The sequence below is a fragment of the Atractosteus spatula genome, chromosome 17 (genome assembly GCF_055471065.1).
Source record: "Atractosteus spatula isolate fAtrSpa1 chromosome 17, fAtrSpa1.hap1, whole genome shotgun sequence".
Classification (NCBI taxonomy): domain Eukaryota; kingdom Metazoa; phylum Chordata; class Actinopteri; order Semionotiformes; family Lepisosteidae; genus Atractosteus; species Atractosteus spatula.
The window spans coordinates 16,750,733-16,773,874 of NC_142722.1; the positions used below are offsets into that span (position 1 = coordinate 16,750,733).

General features: G+C 46.0%; 1 protein-coding gene across 2 annotated transcripts; it reads right to left on the minus strand.

Annotated features, from left to right (window-relative positions):
- Positions 1 to 315: 315 nt before the first annotated feature.
- LOC148819223 (acyl-CoA dehydrogenase family member 10-like) lies at positions 316 to 23,114 on the minus strand. 2 transcript variants are annotated; one of them, XM_088935980.1, is made up of 21 exons: positions 22,995 to 23,114; positions 20,766 to 20,960; positions 19,220 to 19,368; positions 18,533 to 18,727; positions 17,858 to 18,016; positions 17,310 to 17,469; positions 16,824 to 16,965; positions 13,478 to 13,546; positions 12,320 to 12,501; positions 11,092 to 11,242; positions 10,311 to 10,456; positions 10,029 to 10,202; positions 9,497 to 9,843; positions 8,399 to 8,539; positions 7,890 to 8,027; positions 7,188 to 7,278; positions 6,358 to 6,516; positions 4,097 to 4,269; positions 3,105 to 3,248; positions 2,336 to 2,413; positions 316 to 1,292 (listed from the first exon to the last, which is right to left on the minus strand). In XM_088935980.1, exons 2-21 carry the CDS (start codon positions 20,947 to 20,949, stop codon positions 1,158 to 1,160), a joined length of 3,117 nt encoding a protein of 1,038 aa, XP_088792106.1. In that variant the 5' UTR covers positions 20,950 to 20,960; positions 22,995 to 23,114; the 3' UTR covers positions 316 to 1,157. The 2 variants fall into 2 exon arrangements, with proteins under 2 accessions (XP_088792106.1, XP_088792107.1); XM_088935981.1 differs by lacking the exon at positions 8,399 to 8,539.
- Positions 23,115 to 23,142: the final 28 nt, after the last annotated feature.

The following is a 23,142-nucleotide window of genomic DNA, read 5'->3' on the forward strand; positions in this document are numbered from 1 at the left end:
ACCAGCTCTGGGCCAGCTGGGTGCTGTGTGGGGCTGTGTTGCGCTTTATCTGCAAAGCTAATAACTCGCCGTGAAATTGACCGAGCCATCTCCTGTTTTCTAAAGCCATGACCTATCTCTGTGCTTAAAACAGAGTTTGTCATCTCTGTACGAGGTGTATGCCTGGCGTCACCGTATTTGCAACGGAAAACACCATTAATTCCTCGCTGTAGTTTCAGCTGTAGACGGCTGTCGGGATAATAAAATCATGTATTTTTTGTGTCCTTATTTAGTCGTTTAGAAACAGTTGAAAGCACGAGTTGGAATGTCAAGCTCTGTGGTTCATTTGCTGTCTTTATTTGTACGTCAATACTGCATTTTTGGATCAAGTCGGAACTGTTGCACACCTATAGAAACAAACTACACAAACATCTTAACAAATAGCATTTTTCCCCACCCTAAAAATAATGTCAGGTTAAATAAGCATTAAAATGTGTAAAATACTACGTTCTGTGAAATGGGATAGTGTAGCTAATAACATACATTGAAAAGGCAGCCTATACAAAACAAGTGTAAACATTTGTCACATTCATTATTTTCAAACCGCATTAGCAAAAAACAAAATTATTTTTATTATGCATATAAACTGTTTTTATTTTACAAGAATGTGAAACTAGGATCTCTAAGAATCAAACATCAATAATCTCTTTATGATGACTGATTCTTATAAATATGGGGTGTCCAACCCTGGTTCTGAAGGGGCACAGTCTCAGCTTAATTAGAACAATTGTTTTCTTGGGGACTGAATGTGCTTTTCTGATCCCTGCTCACTGTTTGTTCCAGTTCAACTATACAAGACTAGTGTCTGACACTCCTGTCCTCAGCCCATTACCGTCTGACTGACCAGTTTAAGCCTCTCCCAGCACTTCAGGGGTCTGCTGTGTTAAAGACACCTGGAAAACCTGACAACACGCAGGACCAGGACTGGGGACCCCTGGAAGAAGCAGTTCAGTCCTACATTAGATGGCGACACAGGGCTGTGGCTCTTGAGGACAGGAGGACAGGTGTGTCCTTCCAGTGCAGACAGTGAAAGATGGTGATGAAGTCAGAGATAGCGAAGGCTCCCCAGGACCCGCTGAGACTACACCATGTGAAGCTTTCGAGAGAGAGGGAGGGCATCAGCGTTTCAGTTCCATTTTGGCCACAGTGGCCCGGTGGACTTCATCCGGTCCATCTGCCAGGCGCAGGGCCCGTGCCCAGCTGAAGAACAGAGCCAGGGGGTAGTCGTTACTCAGGCCCGCTGCTCCAAATGCCTGCAGAGCAAAGCACCAGACAAAACGGTTTCATTCAGGGCTCATTCACTTCCAGCAGACATCGCTGATGCATCTGGGAGACGACTGCCTCACCGCCGAGACATCCAACTTAACAAAAAGTGCCCTGCTGAGAGAGTACGTGCATCTCATTCTAAACCACCCGTTAATACCTCTGGTCTTCTCAACCACCACGAAAAAAGAAAAAGATCAGATCATTCATCTCATCAACGGCTTTAACACTTCACTTCCTGGAAGGCCAAGGTTGACTATAGTCTACAAAAACGCATACTAAAAGGAAAAAAAAATACTTGAAGAAAATATTTTCTACCCAATCAAGGCTCATTGCTAGGATTTCTGTTTAGCAAGAGCAACAAACAATGTCTATTAGCATTGCCTGTTAGCTGGAGTAATCGGCACTGAGCCGAGAGGAGGAAAGGCTAATGAGTGAGTGAGTGGAATTTCCTTGGCATCACTAGAGAGGAAGGAATGTAGGCGTGGAGGGGCGTGACGAGGAGGAGAAGAGGTAGGTCAGGGAGGGTGGAGTGAACAGACAGGCAGAAGGAACAAGCTTCTGTTGTCGTTCCGTCACCTGCTAGAAAGCCAGATCCTACAGCGTTTGCAAATGCTCCCGTTCTGGAATGATCGGCGCGAAGCAAAGCGATGAAAGAAGACTAGCAGAATGCTCTTCCTAATTCACACTTGATTTGGATTCAGATATAGTTTGTAAACTACTGACGTCTGCAGAGAATTAGGAACCTTTCTGCCTTTTCAATAAGCATCCCCATTTCACAGACCTTCATTAGACTCTTCCATTTTTCTATGAAGAGTACAAGCTTTCAATTTTCTTGCCGTTTATGTCGCCTGATGCCAGCACTATGACGCTTCAACAAAGGGCGCCTGGATGTGAAAAATGAGATCTACACGAAATGAAACGGACACGGGTTTCCTTGGGATTCATTAGGCTACAGTCAACCCACTGATGAGACTTTGGCCTCCTGTCACAGGTAGCCTCTCAGATGTTGGACAGCGATGCTGTGCTGTACCTGGATGGCCCGGTCGATAACCTTCTGAGCCATGCTGGGCACCACGGCTTTGATCATGGCAATCTCAGGAGCAGCCACCTGTACAAGGAGACAACAGTCAGGCCCCTGAGCAACCAGGTTCATCAGGGGGGAAATCAGTCTGCTTTTTGCAAAAAAATTTTTAAAGAATATACTTACAAATGTACACATTTCACTGTGAAAAAGAGAAGTGCTGTACTGTTGTTTCTCATCGTAAGGAATTAGAAGCCCAAATATAATTAGATTATTAAAAGCCTGTGCAAAAGCTAAACTTTTGGGAAGATCACACCATTTTCTACATAATATGGTGCAGGCAAACTAAAGAAACTATTTGTCTTTCAGCTACAAACATGCTACACCATTCCCAAATGACAGAGGGTGGATTAGTCAGCTGTCATTTGCTGTTGATGAAAGCAACAGTGAGACAGTAAGTGAGTTTTTAAAATGAATGATTGTTCCATTTCATGTCAACTAGACTGCATGGGATGGGCAGAGCATAAGTACAGTACGAACATTGTTCTCAGTTAGGAAAATGATCAAAGTAATTTTCCCTGGTGTGAAACTGCCTGTCCACTTCATTTACTGCACCATGGAATGGATACATTTCCCCCCCAACAAAAACAGGGCCCAGATTTGACAACATTCCATTACATCCTTGGCTTTATTTTATTATTAGCCTATTAGCTTTGAACTATTACTACTTGAACTATTACTAAAATCTCTTTTGCCCAAGCACAGCGGCCTGTCTCACCTTGTTGCCCACAGTGTCCATGAGGTGTGCTGTCTTCAGCACCAGCAGCCTTGCCTGCTCTATCTCCAGGCGAGACAGGCCGATGTCAGCCAGGATGGTGCCCTGCTCCGCCAGGGGCTTGCCAAAGGCCACTCTCGTCTTCACCTACCAACAAAAACAGGAGTACCGCCCAGAACAACAGTACACACGGATGAAATGGAAAATGTCCTGCATTTACACAGCATTATGTTTCTTAGAGTACCAGGAGAAAGTAATGTCTTATAAGTTATACCAAAGGCTAAGTCCATTAGCTGCCTGGTTAAGTGAAAAAGGTCTGAATTTTCTAACTACAGATGGGGCGAGATCCCATGGTCCAAAGGCCCTGCCCTGCAGCCGGTACCTGTTGAGATGTGGTGTGTGTGGGCAGGGGGCAGGGGGCAGGCTGTGTAGCTTAACAGTTCTATCACATTCTTCACTTCACTGTCTGCCTTCCTGTTCCCTTGAAGACAGAGCACACTTTAACAAAACTGAACAGGTGTGTAGGAGGGGCAAGTGGGAAATATGGACTACATTCTCTCACATGTGCGCACCCCATTACGGCTTCTATGGCCGCCATTAACCTCTCCATGTTTAGGTTCTCCTTCTGAAACTTCTAAGGTCTGAAATTGTGTTTTCATAGTTCCTACTGATCAACGACAGGGTTAGCTGATGAGAACTGTTGAGTAACATTGGGGACCTTATAAGAGCAGTTACAAACGAGAGGAGGCTGTTCAGCCCATCAATCACTGCTTGCAGCCATTTGTCATCAGTTACAACACTTTGTCATGGGCCCGGCCCCAGCGACGATCTCATCCAGCCGTGTTCTTGCAAATAATTCTGATGTATGAGAAAATTTGTTGAAGACTAAAATGTTGCCAGCCGGCCCTCAGAATGCATCAGTGGGATGCACAATGAAACCAGGAGCACCGAAAAGCCTAGCCTGCTGCCGCTAGTGAAGACGCCCTAGCCCTTACCCTCTCCTTCATGAGCTCCAGGGCTCGCTCCGCGTGTCCCACCAGCCGCATGCAGTGATGAACCCGGCCCGGCCCCAGGCGGCCCTGCGCGATCTCGAACCCGCGGCCCGGCCCCAGCAGCAGGCTCGAGCGAGGAACGCGCACGCTCTCGAACACCAGCTCCGCGTGGCCACCTGTCAGGGCAGCACACAGCACAGACCACGATCGCGTAGTTTCAAAGACCGAGGCAAAACAAACTCCTCCTCACAAACCACCGTGTTTGCGGACTTTTACGGGTTATTTTTCACAACACTCAAAATATTTGAAAAGATTCAAAGACCGATTTTCTTTCAAAATGAGGATGAGGAACAAAAGACACTGCCCCTTCCTTTCCTAGGACTGCACCTTGGATCACTTTTAGAAAGTGGAATGTAAATTTTAAACAGCCTAAACACGATAGTTTACATTTCTAAGGCTGGAGAGGCATGTTAGAACTGAGCAACTTTGCAGCACATGACCATCATGGGATCCACACTAACAGCTAAAGATACAGATCACCCAGACAATTTCCAGTCATTTAGTCACTCTAATGACTTCACATGGTGAAGAAACATACTGGATGCTTTGAATCTCTTAAATGAAAACCAAGGATTTCGGCATTAATGTAATGCGACAGGAAACATTTTTTAATGGTAACAAAGTTTTGCACAGCTAACATACTGTACTGATATTTGGTATATTTGTAATATACAGCAAGTAAAAGGCAGAGTTTGCCTTCCATTGATTTTTAGGAGAAACATCTGTGTGGAGCAGCACGACATGGTACTTCCTCTGAGGATTTTACTTTTCTCTTTATTTCCATGTGGGTTATCTCCAGGTGCTCCAGTTTCCTCCCATCTTCCAAAGACATGCTGCCTAGGTTAATTAGTGTCTCTGGTTTAAATTAATTCTCATCATATGCTATATAAATACAGTATATATTTGAACACTGCTATTAACACACTACCTAACCATAACTCCACTTCTAACCCCGATTAATTTTTAATAGAGCTGCAGTAAACACTTATCTAATTTCACAATTCTAAGTGCCTTGCAATGTGAGACTTTGTTTTACCTTTGATCGCAGGTAATAGTTCATTTCAGGTTTTGGAGTGCTGATTGTAAAACAGATACAGAGTTCTGGGGTAAGAAATGTTTGAAGATGGAGATATCAATGAATCAGGTTCCCATGTAATTAGAGATTCCATTCACCAGGGGTATTGATCTATAACATGAAAACCAGACCAGATCTGTATGCCTTTGATATGCACAGTGCACGATGACTAATGATCACCAGCCCATGTTGTTCAAACATGATCTGTGCCTCCTTGCTGCAGACATTATCTGACAGTGCTCACACGGTACATTCAGCATGGTCCTAAAGCTAAATCTGGACATTTAATCTGATCAGCAGTGACTGAGACAGACTGTAGCCAAGCATTTGCCAACAAGCACTGTGCCTGACTGGCAGGGCTGGCCGTCATACACTGTGCAGTAAGGAGGCTGTCCATTCAAACTGCCATTGAACTGGAAAAAGAATCTAGATGATAAGTTAGGGAGGACTTGTAATTATGATTTTAAAAAAAATGTGCACAATAATATCATCAAGCTTCCACAAATGCACAGATCAACCAGTGTTTATCAGTACCATACTACTCTCTGTTACAGTGCGTTATATTGTGAAACACTAGAGATAAGGGAATAAAAGATAAAAACTCAGGACATGATTTCTTATCAGACAACACTGTAACTGTTCAGGGAAATTTAAAGACACAGCATGCATTACGTAACTGACAACCTTAAGTCGTTAATAGTACAATTAATAATGGTACAACAGCTCTGTAATGTGCAAGTAAAACATCCCTGACTGTGACTGTAAGGTAGACTGTATATTAAAGCAAAAGTGCTTTATGTTCATTCTCAGCAAAAGATACAAAACCAACACTTCCAAATTATGACAATCTGTGGGAATCAGGACAGCTTATGCTGAAATAAGCATCATACAGTAATTTTGTTTTCAGTTGGTTAGTTGTACTGTTATGTCATGTGGCCAAAATGTTAATTAATCTTTTCTCATTCAAAATAAGTACCTGTCCTTTTCCTCGAACTTCTTTAACCTTATCAGATTATGGTGAGCCTGAGCCCAACCCAGCAGGCTCAGGCCACAGGCTGGGGCTGCACTCTAGATGAGACACTGTAATAGTTATGAAACAAGTACATTCCTGGCTAGACTAATATCCCACCTGGAGCATCTTCCACTCCGTAGACAGAGAGAGGACGCACAACCCTCACTCCAGGAGTATCCATGGGAACCAAGATCATGGACTGCTGCTTGTGTTCGGGAGCACTGGGGTCGGTCTTTCCCATGAAAACACACAGCTTACAATTGGGGTTCAAGGCTCCTGTGGAATTAAGGACTGGTCAGCAAAAAGGCTCATTACGTGCCATCTGCAGATGAATGAATAACTGTTTTAGAGGAGTTAATAATGATCTCATGTTGCACAGATTTGGATTAAGTGTCATTGGATGCAAAGCTCAAATACTAACTCAGGAAGGATGGGTTATTTAATTATATTATGTCAGATGAATAAATACTCAATTTGGTATAGCTGCTGCACCATAAAGCAAAAAAAATGTATTCTAAAAGTCTGTTTCATCAATTGTAAGAGGACCAGGGGAAGGGTCATTTATATTCTGTTTCCTGACGCAGCTCACCTGTGTCTCATTGTTTCGCATAGATCTTTTCCAACAGCGGGTCAGCTGGTTATCCTTGGCGGCCATCTTGCCTAGGTCTATATCTAGTACATCCAGTGTTTCGTTACGGAAATACTGGTTATAAATGACCCTTCCCCTGGTCCTCTTACACAATATTGACTTCCTAATTCTTCATATTAATCAAAATGGAAGTATAAGATTCAATAAAGTGTGCACATAAATTAGTTTTACCGTAAAGGAACTGTTTTCAAATATGGTACTGAATCACAGCTCAATCGCCTAATAAAATATTTCTGCAGAGCAACTATAACTGAGTCACTAGGATAATGGCAATATAGAAACTGGAAGCATTTCTGACCTGATGTCCACCACTTATGTCCATTTAGAATGTAGTAGTCCTCGTCCTCTATTATTGACGCTTCAATGTTCGTGGCATCTGATGAAGCAACCTGTCATTCAGAAAAGCAACAGCTCATCAACATAGCATTTCAAAGCGCTTCCCTGTTGTAACCTCTTGAGGATGCAGGTGTAGTTCTATTAGTTTGAAGCCTAAAGCTCTCTGACATTCACCTAGTGTACATCATTATCCACTGTATTTATATGCCGTTTTGTTTATGCCAAATACGTGAGTTATGGATGGAATTTCAGATTATTTCAAATATTCCAATGGTAGTACATCCTGAACCATACAGCACCAGTAATGCGAGAGACAAGCAGCAATTAAGGCTTATTTCTGTTCTGTCCAGGAGCCTGTGAGGTTATTTATTGGAATGGGCATGAAAATCTGGATTCAATCAAAACACTGGGTGGGTATCTGCAAAGAAGAAATAAAAATGCTTTGTTTGCCAAACTTTCCTTTCCTCCCCCCCCCCATCAGATTTTTTCCTGACACCTGAGGTTTATCATTTGTGACCGATTACCAGGTCCAGATTTTGATTTCAATTCCTATATCGCTGGTGTTACATCTTAAAAATCTCCTGCTCTATCACAAGCCTACGTCTAGGTTAACCTTTTACGTGTACAAAACAATCTGAGGAAAAACACTGAAGAAATAATTCACCAGCGGCTCCGTCATGGCGAAGCAGGAGCGGATGGTCCCCCTCAGCAGAGGCGTGAGCCACTCCTCCCGCTGCCGCTGTGTGCCGTAGCGAATGAGCACCTCCATGTTCCCGGTGTCCGGGGCGGAGCAGTTGAACACCTGTGCACACACCGGGACAGGGTCACGCACAGGCCTCCGGGGAGGCGCTCAGCAGACCCCACCAGTAACACCCCCGGGCCTATGAGCTGACATCCCAGCCGCGTCTCTCTGTGCCGCATCTAAAAGACCCGATTCTGCACGCACCCAGCCTGCGCGTTTGTCAGGTGTACGATTGCTCTGTCAGCTCATTGCTGCACGCTGGATCTCGGCGACCGACAGCGCGTGCCCTGTTTAACCTCGTTCGCTAAACGTTGCTCAGAGGCGGCGATAAAGCGGATGACGTTGATGAAAGGGACGTAGAAGACGACAGCAAGATGAGGAAGGAAGGAACAGCAGCTGTCGCACAACGAAGCCAGGGGGGCCGGCCTCACCTCCGGGGCGTACAGCGAGCGGCCCATCAGCTCACACAGGTGGGCGTACTGGAGGTTGGTCAGCCCCGCCCCGAACTGCGCCTGGGGGTCCAGCTCCAGGGGGATGAAGAGGTTCCACAGGCCCGCCGCTCGCGCCTCCTCCTGGAGACACAGCCGCAGGGGTCACAGCGCAGCGGCACCCGCGGGGGCCTTGTCCACCGGTTATTCGCACCACTCCGACTCGGAGTTGTTTTCCCATCCATTTTTTCCTCGATTCCCCCCGGTTAAACACTGCGGTAGACTCGTGTTAAATAATGTAATGACGCCAACAACAACTTTTATAGGATTTTAATTATATTCATGGAATTTTGATCAAGACAGATATGATCAAATATTGTTTTAGTTTAGTTTTGGGCGGGATGGGGCTTTCATTACCAGGCATTAAGAGTCATGGCGTAGTCAGGTATAGTGCCATGTGATCTCACAGAAGAGAAGAATATTTTCCATATTGTTTTCTCAGAAGATTAGACAGCACTATACCTCTGAGCAGCACCATATCCAGTGTCCAACTGCACACGCAAACACTTTTTTTGCCCAATCCGTTATTTGACAAGCAGAAATAAAAAAGGAGTGCTGCAGAGCGCATAGAAAACAAGGAAATAAAGACTGTATAAATCATTTCTAAGTCCACTGCAAAGGTCCCGAGTTTCTGGGCCTCCCTTGTGGCTCACATGGGAAAGGCATTCTCCTGAGCACAGGCTGAGCTCTACCACCCCAACATCATGGGTTCGAGTTTGGGCCAGGTCGCCAGCCAACTTTAACTATGCTTTCCCTAGGCGGGGTCAGGAGACATGGGACTCGCAGGGGGAGGGGTCAGGAGACACGTGGCCTGCCTTTGGGTGGCCCGGAAGTGGGTGGAGTCAGGAGACATGTGACTCGCAGGGGGAGGGGTCAGGAGACATGTGACTTGTGGGTACGAATTTGTCGTTGCGAGTTGAGATGTGACAAACACACAATGCGCCATTCCAGAATAGGGTGGAATAAAAATAAATACATGCCCATTTTTTAAAAAAAAGAAACGGTCCTGAAGACCTAACAACAGTGGCCGCAGTTCTGTACCTTCAGCTGCTCCACGACGGGGTGAATGGTCCATCTCTTCTCGGACACCTGGTGGTCCCGCAGCTCCTGCTCCACGGGCAGGATCCGGGCGCTGATGAAGCCCTGCAGGCGGCCGTACAGCTCCTGGACCGGGGGCGGCAGGCCCGCGGGGGAGATGATTAGCTGGCCTGGGGTGGGACGAGAGGAGCTGCAGCTGCCGAAGGCCCTGCGGGGTCCTGCTCCTGGGTTTCCCACCGGGACGGACTTGAAGATGCGGAAGCCCTCCTTCACGGCGAAATCCCACGCCAGCTCTGCCATCTGCTCGGCCAGTTCCCCCGTGCTGGCGGCATCGGCAGAGCTGGCCTGCCCTGTTTAGGGAGACAGAACTGATAACCCACCCAGCTCACAGCCTTTGCTTCTCCCAATTCAGGGTCGCAGGGGAGCCGGAAGCCATCCTTGCAAGCAACGGGCGCCAGGCAAGCCCTCAGAAGTGTGAACTCCCCCGCACAGCCCCCAGCGCAGGCTCCTGAGGGCCATGAGGGTTTCGCCGTACCTTTGAGGTGGCGCTTGTAGACCCCCTGCAGGATGGCGGCCACTCGGAAGAAGGAGAAGGCCATGTACATGTTCCAGCTGTCCAGGCGCTCCAGGCCCATGTGGCTGCTGTACAGGGAAAAGATCTCCTCCGCACTGGGGATCCCAAGCTCCGCCAGATCACAATGGCTGATCCCTGGAAAGCATAGCAAACCTCTGGATGCAACAATGCCTTCCCCAAATCCCCGTGCTTCCCATCCTGTTGTGAGCCAGATCAGGCGGACTCCACCCCAGTGACACGTACCCTTGAGAACTGGGAAACCAGAAGGCAGAAAGTGTGCCAGGCAGCTGTAAGCCAGATCAGAAATGGGGTCCCCCAACGTTGACAGTTCCCAGTCCAGGACAGCCAGGACCTCCGGTTTCTCTGGGTGAAAAATCAGGTTATCCAACCTGGACATGAAAAGGAAGGGAAGACAGGATGACTTAGCATCTTGTTACAAAAGATGTACTGCACACCATTTATCACATCTCTGCCATGATATTAAAAAAACAGCTCTGCCAACATTTTCCCCCATCGGAGGCCTTTTGGTATAGACTTACATAGAATTACTTAAGAATATTACATAAGTCAGTTTTCTTTATCCTGACAGCGAGATACACATCTTGCTTTGTCAGTCAACTTTTAAGATGCTGAACTGTTTCATGTCAATCTACTTCCATAAAATAAAGAAATATCCAAAGACCGAAACCAGAACAGTTGGTAACTAACAGCGTATATATTAATATGCGCAACAATTTTATCAAAGTACTGTTACTTTCTTTTGAGCTTTTTTCTTTTAATTTAGCAAGCTAATCCTGCGCTGTTTAGTCTTCCAACAGCAACAAACACCAGAAAAGCACATTTAGTAAGAATGTTTCCTCACGTTCAACACTGGATAGCTTTAGCTTCACAACACAAAGAGTAAAACAGACACCTCCTATAAGCTACCTCCCGGAAACAAAGTGCTTTTCCCTTTTAATAAGGAACACTTCCGCCTGAGATCAGGGATGCGAGGTGCAGGGCAGCGGGGAGCAGAGTGGCGCACCTGAAGTCCCCGTGCACCACCGCCGCCCTCTCGCTGCGGGGCAGGTGCTGTGGCAGCCACTCCATCAGCCTCTCCATGGCTGGGATCGGGCGTGTCTCGCTGGCTCTGTACTGCTTCGTCCAGGTCTGCACCTGCCGGGCCACGTAGCTGCCTGAGGGGCAGGGAGACAAAGAGAGAGCATCAGAGCGCGAGGGCAGGGGAGATACAGTACAGCCACTAGCCAAGTTCCCCTCTCTAACAGCTGAAGCATCCGAGATTCCAATGCTCCTTCTGACTTCTGACCTTAACGCACTGGACCACAGCCGTGACGACACCCATCGCTGCACAATAATATACAATAAAGAGACAATTTTCTGTTTTAGGGCATCTGTAATGACCAGGTGGTCAGGACATCGGTTTAATGTCTTGTGGGAAGTACAACGCCACCTACAGCACAGTGTCCTCTGTCAATATACCAGAATATTGGTACAGAAATTCTGATTCAGAGGGAAGAGCACCACCTACTGTCACAAAAAAAAACACTTTCTAGCAGCAACTGAGCTTTCCTTAGAGATCTGCCTTCCCAGTGCTGACAAGGCCTAGGCTTGTTTAGAGTCTAAGACCTGATGAGATCATTATATACAGTATTAATGCTCCAGTTATATTTTTATTAGGGTAATATTTGTTTCCAACTAGCTGAATACAGGAGTAAGGTGGCACTGGAGCCCTGGGTTCAATTCTAGACTTGGGGTGCTGTCCGTGTGGAGTTTGTATGTTCTCGTGTTTGTGGGAGTTTTTCATGGGGTGCTCAGTCCCAAGACGTACTGTTTGGTTAACTGGCTTGTGGGAAAATTAGCCCTAGCTCATTTCAATGTGTGTGTGTGTGTCTCTGTCTGCCCTGTGATGGACTGCCAACCCATCCAGGGTGTCCTCTGCCTTGTGCATGTTGCTTCCTGGGATAGGCTCTAGCGCCCCCACAGCCCTGTATTGAATGAAACATGTAGAAAATGGAGGGTCTAATATCCCTTTTCTGCTTTTTTTTCCCAGTTCAACACGCACTCAGGGCAAGTTCATTTGTAGTTCAAATTCACAAAAAATAAGTTGTATTGTTCTACAACGGAGAATCTTATTCCATCCCAGGAGTGAAGGCACATTTTGTAAAGTTATGTAACCAAGAGGCGAGATGCAGGACCATCCAGGTCTTGTAACACAACGGGACAATCCCCGAAAGAGCCAAGTCTGCTCTTACCGGATTTCCCATAGTCCTCCAGCCCAACAGCTTTGATGTCCACGCTGTGGATCCGACAGAGGACTCGGACCATGGCTTCATACACCTCTCTCCTCTCCTGCCTGTCCATCCCTGGCAGGGAAGGATCATGGAATATCCTCCCTGGACAGTATTCCATCAGGAAAAATGGAGTTCCAATAACGCTACACAAACACAGGAGATGTCAATATCAACACGCTAAAACCATTCACAGTTTTAGAATGTGCAGTTTTAAGACTGCAGAGATGAGCACTTAAATTAAAAGATGCCCGATTATATGTTTTAGACACAAATACATTTTACAAAATTACAAAGACCTCTTGATCCGACAGCCACCTATAATAAAAGTGCACACATTTGCCAGTTTTGATGTTCATTTCTGTACAATGAAGTATTAATCCTTCAGACTTTTCACCTCTTTAAATGTTTTACTGCAGTTGTCTTAGAAATTATTTCTTTACTCATCACACTACTACTTCACAGTCTCCTTGCTTTTTCCTGAACGAAGGCTGGATAGACCTGGATCAGTACCTGCAGCTCCTCTTACTGGTGCTCTGACAAATGAGCTAGAAAGCAGCTGTTAACCTTCCTGTCATTTCAGTTTCATTGCTTACAAAATGAAATTATATAAATGAGGACATCTGTAGACTTAAAAATCAACAACAAAAGAAAAACTACCCTGTTAGTCCAGAAGTATTAAGAGATTGATTCCCTTTTTACCTCATAGAGATGAAGAGAGAAAGTGCCCAGAAAGAGAAACTAAGCAGATTTCATATCTGAAGGACTTGCACCTGTCTGTATAAACCACCCACAGTAGAAAATCAAACAATATAGTCCAAAATACACCAAATACTGTATATTTTTCCCCACAAATGTCTAGGTTACAACTGATAGATCGAGCTGTATAATGCAGGAACCAAAACACTGTACTACACTATAAGACATGGTGTTTCACCGATCCTGGTGAAAACACAGATGTACTCCTTGGATATGAGCTAGGGGCCATTATGCCTATCTGTCCTGTACAGCAGAAGAAGATAAAAGGTTGTCACTATCTGGCCTTCTAGTTTCCTGCAGGAGTGGATGGTCGCTGTTAGGTTAGCAGGTAGCAGGAGGGGCTGTCGGGCATGCTGCCATCACCTGGGGTCCTCGCAGAGGGCCATCACTTTGGGCACAGGAACTCCAGCACTGCTCAGGGCCTTCAGGACTCTGCAGAACACATGACCACAGTCTCACTGCGCTCACTGGAGCAGCAGGAGCGCTGCACAACGCAGCATGCAATAATGAATTTCACAGTCTCCCTCTCTGGATGAAGCATACCCGTTTGCAAACGTTTAGGCACCCCTGGTCAAATTGTACGTTTCAGTGAATCAATAAGCGGAAATAAGTTGACACAACCTCTGTGTGGTAGAAACTTAAACTTGTAAACTTTGCACACAGCTGTGAGTAGTGAACTGCATGCTTTGCCTGGTCTTGTTTCTGAATAGTAATAAACGCTCCAGGTTCTGTGTCGGCAGTATGGGGAGTGACAGGCTGGAGAGGACTTTACAGGCTCCCTGACAGTTTTAATAAAACTGGGGCGTCATGATCAGGGAGGCAGAGAGAGACAGTGTAAGAATTCACTGGACCTACAGCAGGATTCATATTTATTTTCAGCTGAACACTATGTGCATGATAACCACTGTTTCTTTTAGTTGATCAATGTTATTTCTATTAACTTCAAACCAATGCTTGATACTTTTCATCATATATGTCTATATATACACATTTGGTGTATGCCACAATTTTGGATGGCGGTGGAGGAATAGGGATTTCCTCAACACGGCAGGGACTCCAGTTAAGAATGCTGGGTTTGTCTCTGAACTGTTAGAAGCTTTGCAGCTGCTGACTGAAGTAGCTGTGGTAAAGTGTAAATCACATAATAAAGAAATGTTTCCAGTAACTCGAGGGAACAACTTTGCAGATGCAGCTGTCAGGTGAGCAGTCCTGGTAGAGCAGGAGTCTGAGACCTCTGTGAAACCTCTGTTGGTGAAAAGGGACAGCTCAAAGGACATTCAGGCTGAGGCCTCTAAAGCAGAGAAATGGACACGGTTAGAAAAGATTGTGGGGCTGCATGATGATTGGGTGTGGTGCTGCCAGCACACTGGACACCCTGCATGCCCTCACAGCCTAATGCCCCTTGTAGCCCGACAAATGCACTCTGTCGGACACCCGGGTGTGAGTCAAATGGTGTGCCGGTTACCCAAAACTGGGTGGGGACCGGGTTTGAAGCAGTAGCCACTTATGTGGTATCTCGACGTGACACTTATCAAAGGAACTCAACTACAGTTCAGGTGCGGGTGCTACAGCTCAAAAGGCCTGCTCCTGAGGAACCTTTCATGCTCTGGCAAGTTGACGATTGTAAAGGGAAACCTGGGCTCTTATAATCCGTTTTCCCAGTGGGTTGCTGCCACTGCCTCTGTGTCTACCAAACACTTGATGATGGAGATAAGCCCTCGGTGGGCACTGCCCTGCCGCTTCTATTATGATGAAGGGACGCACTTCACAGGGAAAATGTGTCAGGCTGTGGCTGCATTGTTCGAGGCGAGATGGACTGAGATCACCCTCAGTCTGCTGGAACAGTGGAACGAAGGAACAGAACTCTGAAAGATCGACTAGACATCAGACTGAAGGAACACCATGGGTAGATGTTCTGCCTGCTGTCCTGTGTAGCCTGCGGGCTGGATCAAACAGAACTGTGTAACAGAGCCTGTTTGATATCATCATGGGCCAACCAACGAAACTTCCTGGAGGGCCAAATCTGGCTAATGGATCGTTGAATTTGCGATCTCATTCTCTATTGCAGTATTGTAGGTTGTTAATTGAAGCGGTGCACTGGGCTGGTGAACAGGTGCTGGACGTTTGGGGACCTCCAGTAGAGGGAAGACATGACCTGATACCTGGATAGTGGGTGTGGGTGAGAAAGATATACCCTGCCAGATGTTGCAACCCCGCTGGGGAGAGGCCATATTAAGTGCAACTGACTATCAACTCTGCCATCTGAGTGACAGGATAAGATCGCTGGATCTACGCGTCGCACTGCCACCGAGCCACTGCACCAGAGACTGAGTGAACATGAATTATTATGTTGTTCCTGTTTCTGTGTTTGTTGAGCTTCCCGGGGGGGGGCCCAACAGTGTGCCTGTTAAGTGTAAGGAGTGTTACTTTGATAAATGGGGATATGGAATCAATACTTTATCAGTCAGCCACAAATAATAATCAGAGCTCATGTTGGGATTGTATTGCTATAAAAGATGCTCATGGGAGTAATCCCCTTTGATAGAGGTGGTTATTTAGGTTTATTGGCATGGGTAAATAGTTCTGCTTTTAATCTGAGTTTAACTCAAATGTATTAGAACAAACCGTATGCTCCCTGCTACAATCACAGTTCTAGACCATCCTCTATTAGGGTGATAGACAGCTGTTTAGGTGAGCGAAGACTAAGCAGTACAATTCTGAGCACATTAATGACTTAGCACAGCACATTTATGATGAAGAACAATAAAAATATATCAATTATAATCCAGATGATTGGGGCATTGGTGCGTGGCTACAGTCTGTGCTAGGAACATGGGGAGGTCTCTGGTTCAATACATATTTGTGGGTCTGGTATTATTCATAATGATCATATTGTTAATATCCTGCTTGAAAACCATGTGGACTAAAGCTGCTGCTTCTGTGGTAATTGTATGTCCTGAAGGGATCAGGAAGGTCAAAAATGATTTCATGGAAAAGGTCTCTACATCTCTTATCTAGTGGTAGAACACTATGGCGCTAAGTGGGGAATGAAGAAGATAAGAGAGACGCCCGGGAAGTGAGATAATAATAATATAATTTCTTGTTTTTGTAGTTTTTTGCAAACTATGCAGTCTAGTGGCTTGAAGTAGGCTTTGTGCTCAAATATATATATAAAGACGCTGCTCGTCCTTGGTCAGGAAGATAAGGGACATATATTTGGTAAGCTGGCTGTACGCCCAGAACATGAAAAGAACTAACTGTTGTCTAGTCTGCAACCTAGATATAATTAATTGGCATGTGTTGCTGTCTTATAATTTGTCATAGTTACTCTTTTTGTTTTAAGGTATAAAGGACCATCTTCAGCTACTTACTGTATTTTTTAAGTCTGGTGGTTGCAAGCTGGACTTCCATATGCATATGTAAATAAGGGGACTTCTGCTTCACAGACACCTGAACTTTGTCATTTGTTTGACACTACAGTACATAAGGGTGGTATAGAGGTATAGAGGTATAGAGGTAGTCTTGGGTATTTGAGAGTGTGGCTTTACATGAAGGTTCTCTCCACCGAACCCTCGCAAATCTCGAGACAGTGCCGTACTGCATTATTGTTGCAGCACTTATCTGCGGTGCATTCCAGAAACATTCAAGCGGCCTTCAGAAGACCAGCGAGGCGAATGCGCAACAGAAAGAAGGGTAGAACAGCACACACCTGAACTCCCTCTCCACGGCGTGTGCAGAGGGCAGGAGAGCGCCCGGGGGCTTCTTCCGCAGGACCAGGCGCAGCCCCCCCGCGGTCACCAGGTACGTGGGGTTGGACTGCCCGTGGCTGAACTGCCGCACGCCGAGTGGCTCTGGAACAGCCGGGAGCAACAGGCCATCAGGGGACACAGAAGAAACAGCAGCATCCCTCAGTATGCCAGGGGCCCCGTGACACTCACTGCTCTGCGAGTGACCTCACTAACCTGGCTCTCAATCAGAAACCAAGATGAGGAAATCAGGGCACTCCAATGAAAGTCAGGCCAATTAATATGCAAAATACACGTATCACTCATGTGTCAACTCTTCAGGATTGCCCATCAGCTAGAAGACTACTGCTAGACACACACACACACACACACACACACACACACACACACACACACACACACACACAGGCCAGACACCTGAACGGACACAGACACGAAGGTCGGAGCACCTGGGGGCGCCGGGGACAGGACCTCCCGCAGGTGCTGTCCAAGCTGCTCGAGAGGGAGCGCCATCTCAGGCCTGACGGCGCGAGTGCCGGGAACAAACCCGCTCAGGGGGAAACCCAGCACGCCCTGCAGCTCCCCTATTGCAGCTCCTGGGTCTCCAACCTGGCGACGACAAAAACACACACGCACTGATCGCCACAACGACAAAAAACCCATCTGCATTCTGCACTCGGGTCGATTTCTCAACTGCTGCTTTTACTCGGTTAGGTTTCTTTGTGTTTTTTTAACTTGCACTGTATTTCAAATCACACTGATTATTATTTCTATATATATGATTATTACTAATGTCTTCAGTTGGCTTATTTTTCTAAAGCAATTGACTTTTACGCACATTTCTGCAACCGGGAACTTGGCTGAAGCCGAGTGAAGCACGCTGATCGAGGAAACAAGACTGGTGCCCATCGGGGAACAGTCAGAGTCTGAACCCTGCGAGCTCTACACCGCTGCCTGAGCTGGCACAGCTGCTTGCTCTCTGCAGGCCGTCACTCGCCTTGATCGCGTGAAAGCCCAGCTGCTGCGCCGCCGTCACGTTCTGCCCCACGTCATCCAGAAACACGGACTCCTCCGGGAGCACCCCGAGGCGTTCGGCACACAGCCTGAAGATCCTGGGGTCAGGCTTGCACATCCCTTCAATACAGGACTCCACAACCTGCAGGAAACAGGAGGATCGACACTGTCAAGGCTAAACCCACACTCCCCCCTTTTCTAGTGAAGAGCTTCTACTTAGGAAAGAAGGAAAACCAAATATTTTAAACAGGAATTGTTAGGTATCCCATGACAGAAGCAGGTGAGGAACATTTCTAGCATCTCTTTCTTGCTTTGAGTCTGAAAGAGAGTTCATGTCTTCGGAAAAGCTATGATACTAGGGTTGTTAAACTGTGAAATACGAACAATGAGAATAAAGGAATGTTTCCCAATGCTTCTGTAACACTTTTGTATTTCCACGCAATTTCTTATTTCTAACTTGTGTTTTGTAGACTCCTCTTTTGTTCTCCTGCTCAGATTAGTTAATTGATTGAAACAGACAAGCAGGAGCAGCCTTGCCAAGCGCTGCGCCACCGTGCCACCCTCTCTATGCACATCAGCTTTTGTGACAGGAGCCACAGAAAACCCTGGGGCTTTGGGGACTGGAGACTTTGTTTTTAACAGGAAAGGCTAGACGCACCACACTGAACTGGGATCGGTCCACAGGGAGGAAGGTCTGCCCGTCGTGCAGGAAGAAGTTGTTGGTCAGGACGGCCGTCTTCAGGCCCTCGGCCCGGATGCACTGGATGGCCTCGGTCATAGCCGGCAGCTGCTGGGCCATGTGTCCCGTTGTGAGCTCAGCAAGGAAGAGGTCCCCTGGGACGGAGCTGCCAGCCTGGGACACAGAAGGCAGGAGAATGTGTGCTGAAGAGGCAGGTGACCTACTGCACCTAGATCAGCTTCCTTAAACACATCGTCTTAAGTGACGCCAATCAGGAAATAAAGATAAGAAATATTTGGATTGTCCAGCTGAGTACTGTATATTACAAACATAGTCAACCTTTTCCAAGACAGGCTCCTCTTCAACGAGCGCATGGGCACCACATTCCTGAGTCCAGCGGATCATCAGGATTGAGCCTGTCCTGGCTTCTACAGCGTTTAGTGTAGAACACTGCTCTGCCCCGGATGGGATACTAGTCCACTGCAGGGTTACCCTCAGAAACTGGGGCACTGCTGGGTGGACTGGAGCATCTAGGGTAAAGTACCTTGTTCAAAGGTACAACTGCAGCATCCTCAGCTTTCCAGTCGGGGGTCTGGAGCCCTAACCCCTGCTCTACGCTGCTCTTTCATATCTTATTTAATAAGATATAAAACATTTCCCACTTACTATCTCTGCACACTCTTTTCCAAAAGCATCGATGAATTCTGCTGTGCTCATCTCTCCTGTAATGTACCTCTTCCATGCGCTGCTCTTGTCTCCCAGTCTCATGGCTTGGGCTATAGTGCCAACAGGCACAGCATGACGCAGCTCCAACTCTGGAAACAAGAAAGGACAGGCTGTGCTAAACTGAACAGACTAACTGGAACCGACACCTCTGATTCTTTGTGGGTGCCTTATTCCCTTAGCAGAACACGAATGTTCGGATAACAGAATAATCCAGCTTCATGCCAATTTAGGGTCGCACTCACACCAGGGCCAATTTTCCCAGAAGCTGACTAACCTGCTAGTATGTCTTTGGACTGTGGGAGGAAACCCACACAAACATGGGGAGAACATACAAACTCCACACAGACAGCACCCCGGGTTGAGAATCGAACCCAGAGCCCCAGAGCTTCAAGGCAGCAATGTTGATCACTGTGCCATCATGCTGCCCTCTTTGATATCTATCCATTTTCTAATTGCTTGATCCAGTTCAGGGTCGCAGGGGAGCTGGTGCCTTTTCTGGCAAGCAAAGGGCAGAAGGCAGGGAATGTCACACCATTAGAGTGTGTAATGTTTCGTTTCAGATAAGTTAAAGGTTTCAGTAAGCTACAGGGAAGGTCACAAGGAGTAAAGTCAATCTGTGTGACTGTTCCAAGAAACCTTTTTTGGGACAGTTTACAAACTCAACAACAGGGACAGACAAAGGTGGGCTGAACTGTGTCAACTGTAGCCATAGTAAAAAGCCTGAAGTACTAATCAAGGGGCACACAGTGGGGCAGCCCACCCTGGGACTGGACAACCACAATCCAGCAGGTTTATGGATCTAAATCAACTGAAACATTTTGTATTGGCCACTGAAGCAAGTGATTTGTTAAATTAGCTAAATGATGATCTGATATCATCTGAGAAAATCTGAATTGAGGAATCGGCACATTCTTGACTTAACCAATCCAATTATCTCATCACACTGATCAAAACTCTTGTGTTCCCAGTGTTTACACACTGCCATTGTTGTTAAAGACCTGCTGAACGCCAGGTACAGTATATGTCTTGCCCTTGGCAACAACACCAGCCTTGCAGTTTAACTTCAACGTATACAAATTGAGGCATATACTGTAGCTCCACATACTGTATCAATGAGGCTGCCAAGTTATTTTGATTTAATACTAGACTTTCTAGTTAGAACAAGCACAGTACATCACTTCACCTCCTGTAGGAGTTAGTTCTCAAAAGAAAAACTATTAATCTCATTTTATGACCCTTATAAATATTATCAGGAGAGGATTTCCAAATCTTTCAAGGACGTCTCCATAGCTCAGACATCTGCTCAACTTGCGCTGAAGGAGGTGCAGTGTTGCTCGGGTCTCTGCGGGCGATTGAACATGTGAAATGTACGAGGCGGCCTGGCTAAAATAGTTCAAGAGGCAAACCTAAGCTCTTTGAATTGCAATCCGCGTTTCTTGCGCTACAATCAAAAATATTTCCCTCAAAAAACATTTTCTTCACCCACCTGCTGCTTTCTTGTATGGAGACGGCAGGAGCACACCTCCCATGTCGAAAATGACAGCTTTGTATGTCCGAACATGTGCCCCACCCTTCACAGAAGCTTGTCTGAGTGGCCATTGCACAGAGCCCAGCTTCTCCAAGCCTCTGAAGAACAGCGAGGGGCACCGGAGCAGCCGGGCAGCACACATCACTGGGCTTTCTGCATTAAAAGATGACAGAGATTGTTACATATAATATGCATTATATTCCTTTTTATAATAGGGGCCAATATAGTTAGAGCCAAAGAAGGTACAGAATAAATCAGATACAGCCAACCCTGGACCAGAAGGTGTTTTATATCATCCTTAAATCATCAGTTCATGAATACTTGGGAAAATATAGATTTTTTGGATCAACTCAGCTAGTCAATAGCACCCTGCAACTCACAGCTAGCAGCTCACTGAAGCTCATCAGGTGTGAGCCTGGTCAGTATCTGGGTGGGAGACCTCCTGGGAAAGGTCCTGGGAGGTGTTAGTGGGACCAGTAGGGGGTGCTCACCTAGTGGTCTGTGTGGGGTCTAAAGCCCCAGTAAAGTGATGGTGGCACTATACTGTAAAAAGGGTACTGTACTTTGTAATACCAAGGACCTGTCTCTTCATTGTCATTATAAATCACAGGGTGTTTCTCAAAAACAGTAGGGTTGTTAACCCTGGGGTCCTGGCCAAATTGCCCCTTGGCCTTAACCAATTATGGCTTCCTAATAATCCCCATCTCTGAACTGGCTTCATCACTCTGTTCTCCTCCCCACTGAGAGCTGGTGTGTGGGGAGCATTCTGGCGCACTTTGGTGCCTTTGCATCATCCAGGTGGGGCTGCACACTGGTGGGGGTGGAGGGGATCCCCATTACCTGTGAAGCGCTTTGAGTGGAGTGTCCAGAAAAGCGCTATGTTAGGATTAGTAGTAGTACTTAACTTTGTTTTTTTATGGTTGTACAGTATTCATATTTCCATATAAAACGCTCTCGGAAGACAGAAATTATAAGCCTGACAGACATGCTAAGCTGGTTCTCCAGGACCTGGACTTTCCCCACCTCCTATCTTACTTTGGGAAACCAGATGGATTTAATTTCAGGGTTCATCCTCACTCCTAGTGCCAGAGACCCACAGCATGTCAGGTTGTATAGCAAACCCAAACCCAAACCCCACCACCACCTATAACTACAGTCACAAAACAAAAGGAAGGAATTCAGACCCATCCTTCCGACCTTGTCAGAGAGCGGATTACTCCTGGAAGACACCTGTCCTAGAGTGCAGGGAGTCACCAGACCCTGCTCAGCAGCCATAAACACATTTACACGGAGGAACTGAACATTAGACAATTGCTAAACTAATAATACTGCTACATTTCTGGAAAGCCACACAACACTTTAATAAAAGTCCCCAAACTTAAATGCATCCTGAATGGTTTTTTTAGTATTCCTAATGAAATAATACTGTATATTCTTGTCTTTACTTATTTCCTAAACTACAAAGACTCGGCGACATTAAGCAACATTAAGTATCATCCGCAATTAAACGGACGACTGATCCGACTTCTTTAGGGATTGGGGTATCGAGCAAGAATCATGTCAAAAAAAGTAACGGATAACTAAAATCCTATTTACAATAAAAAAGCAGCAGCGAACACTAATTCAGCAAATATTTAACGCTCACTTTATACATTCAGTTCTTTCTATATAAGTGAAACGTTAATAAGTTGTACTGTCACAACATGATCTATTTAGTGAATCAGAAAAAGCAAATAACTTCTTAGTCGTTCAGTAAGTTTGCTATTAATACAGAAACGTCGCCGTATTCTTTCGTTTCAGTGTTAAAGTTGGATTTAAACTCTGAACTTCAAACGCGACAGAATTTCATTACTATGCTTTATTGTGTTGCGAAGTTCAAAAAGGTTTAGGTAGTTAATTTTCAGTCTACAAGACGGTGATGTTAGTCAGGCTAAAACAATTAAAAGTAACAAATCATTTACAATATTACAGCGTGCTTTCTAGTTTTGTTTTGCAGCACGTGTAATACAGGTGTAGCAGAAGAGAATAACGACTTTTTAGTATAATTTATATTAAATAGCAGCATAGCTTGTTAAGAAAAGAGTTGCCTTCCTGATTTCAGTGCTGCATTCACATTCATTTAACACGCTTTACCAAGTTGTCAAAACATGTATCGCTTAATTTCTTAACGTCAGACGCTCCACTTACATGTCTTGTTTACTGTAACACTACAGGGCGGTTGATAGACATCCCATGTCCAGACTTTGCTCTGCGATTAACTGGAATTGAAGAAATTCATGCCCCCAGCTGTCTTTATGGGAGAGCGCTGGACGTAACCCCGTCACGTGACGAGGGA

Coding starts and splice junctions, on each gene's coding strand:
- LOC148819223 (XM_088935980.1), bottom strand. CDS start 20,949: ATGTGTGCTGCCCGGCTGCTCCGGTGCCCCTCGCTGTTCTTCAGAGGC. Junction 10,457..11,091: donor GTGGTGCACGGGGACTTCAG/GTGCGCCACTCT, acceptor TTTCATGTCCAG/GTTGGATAACCTGATTTTTC. Junction 10,203..10,310: donor TGGTTTCCCAGTTCTCAAGG/GTACGTGTCACT, acceptor TATGCTTTCCAG/GGATCAGCCATTGTGATCTG.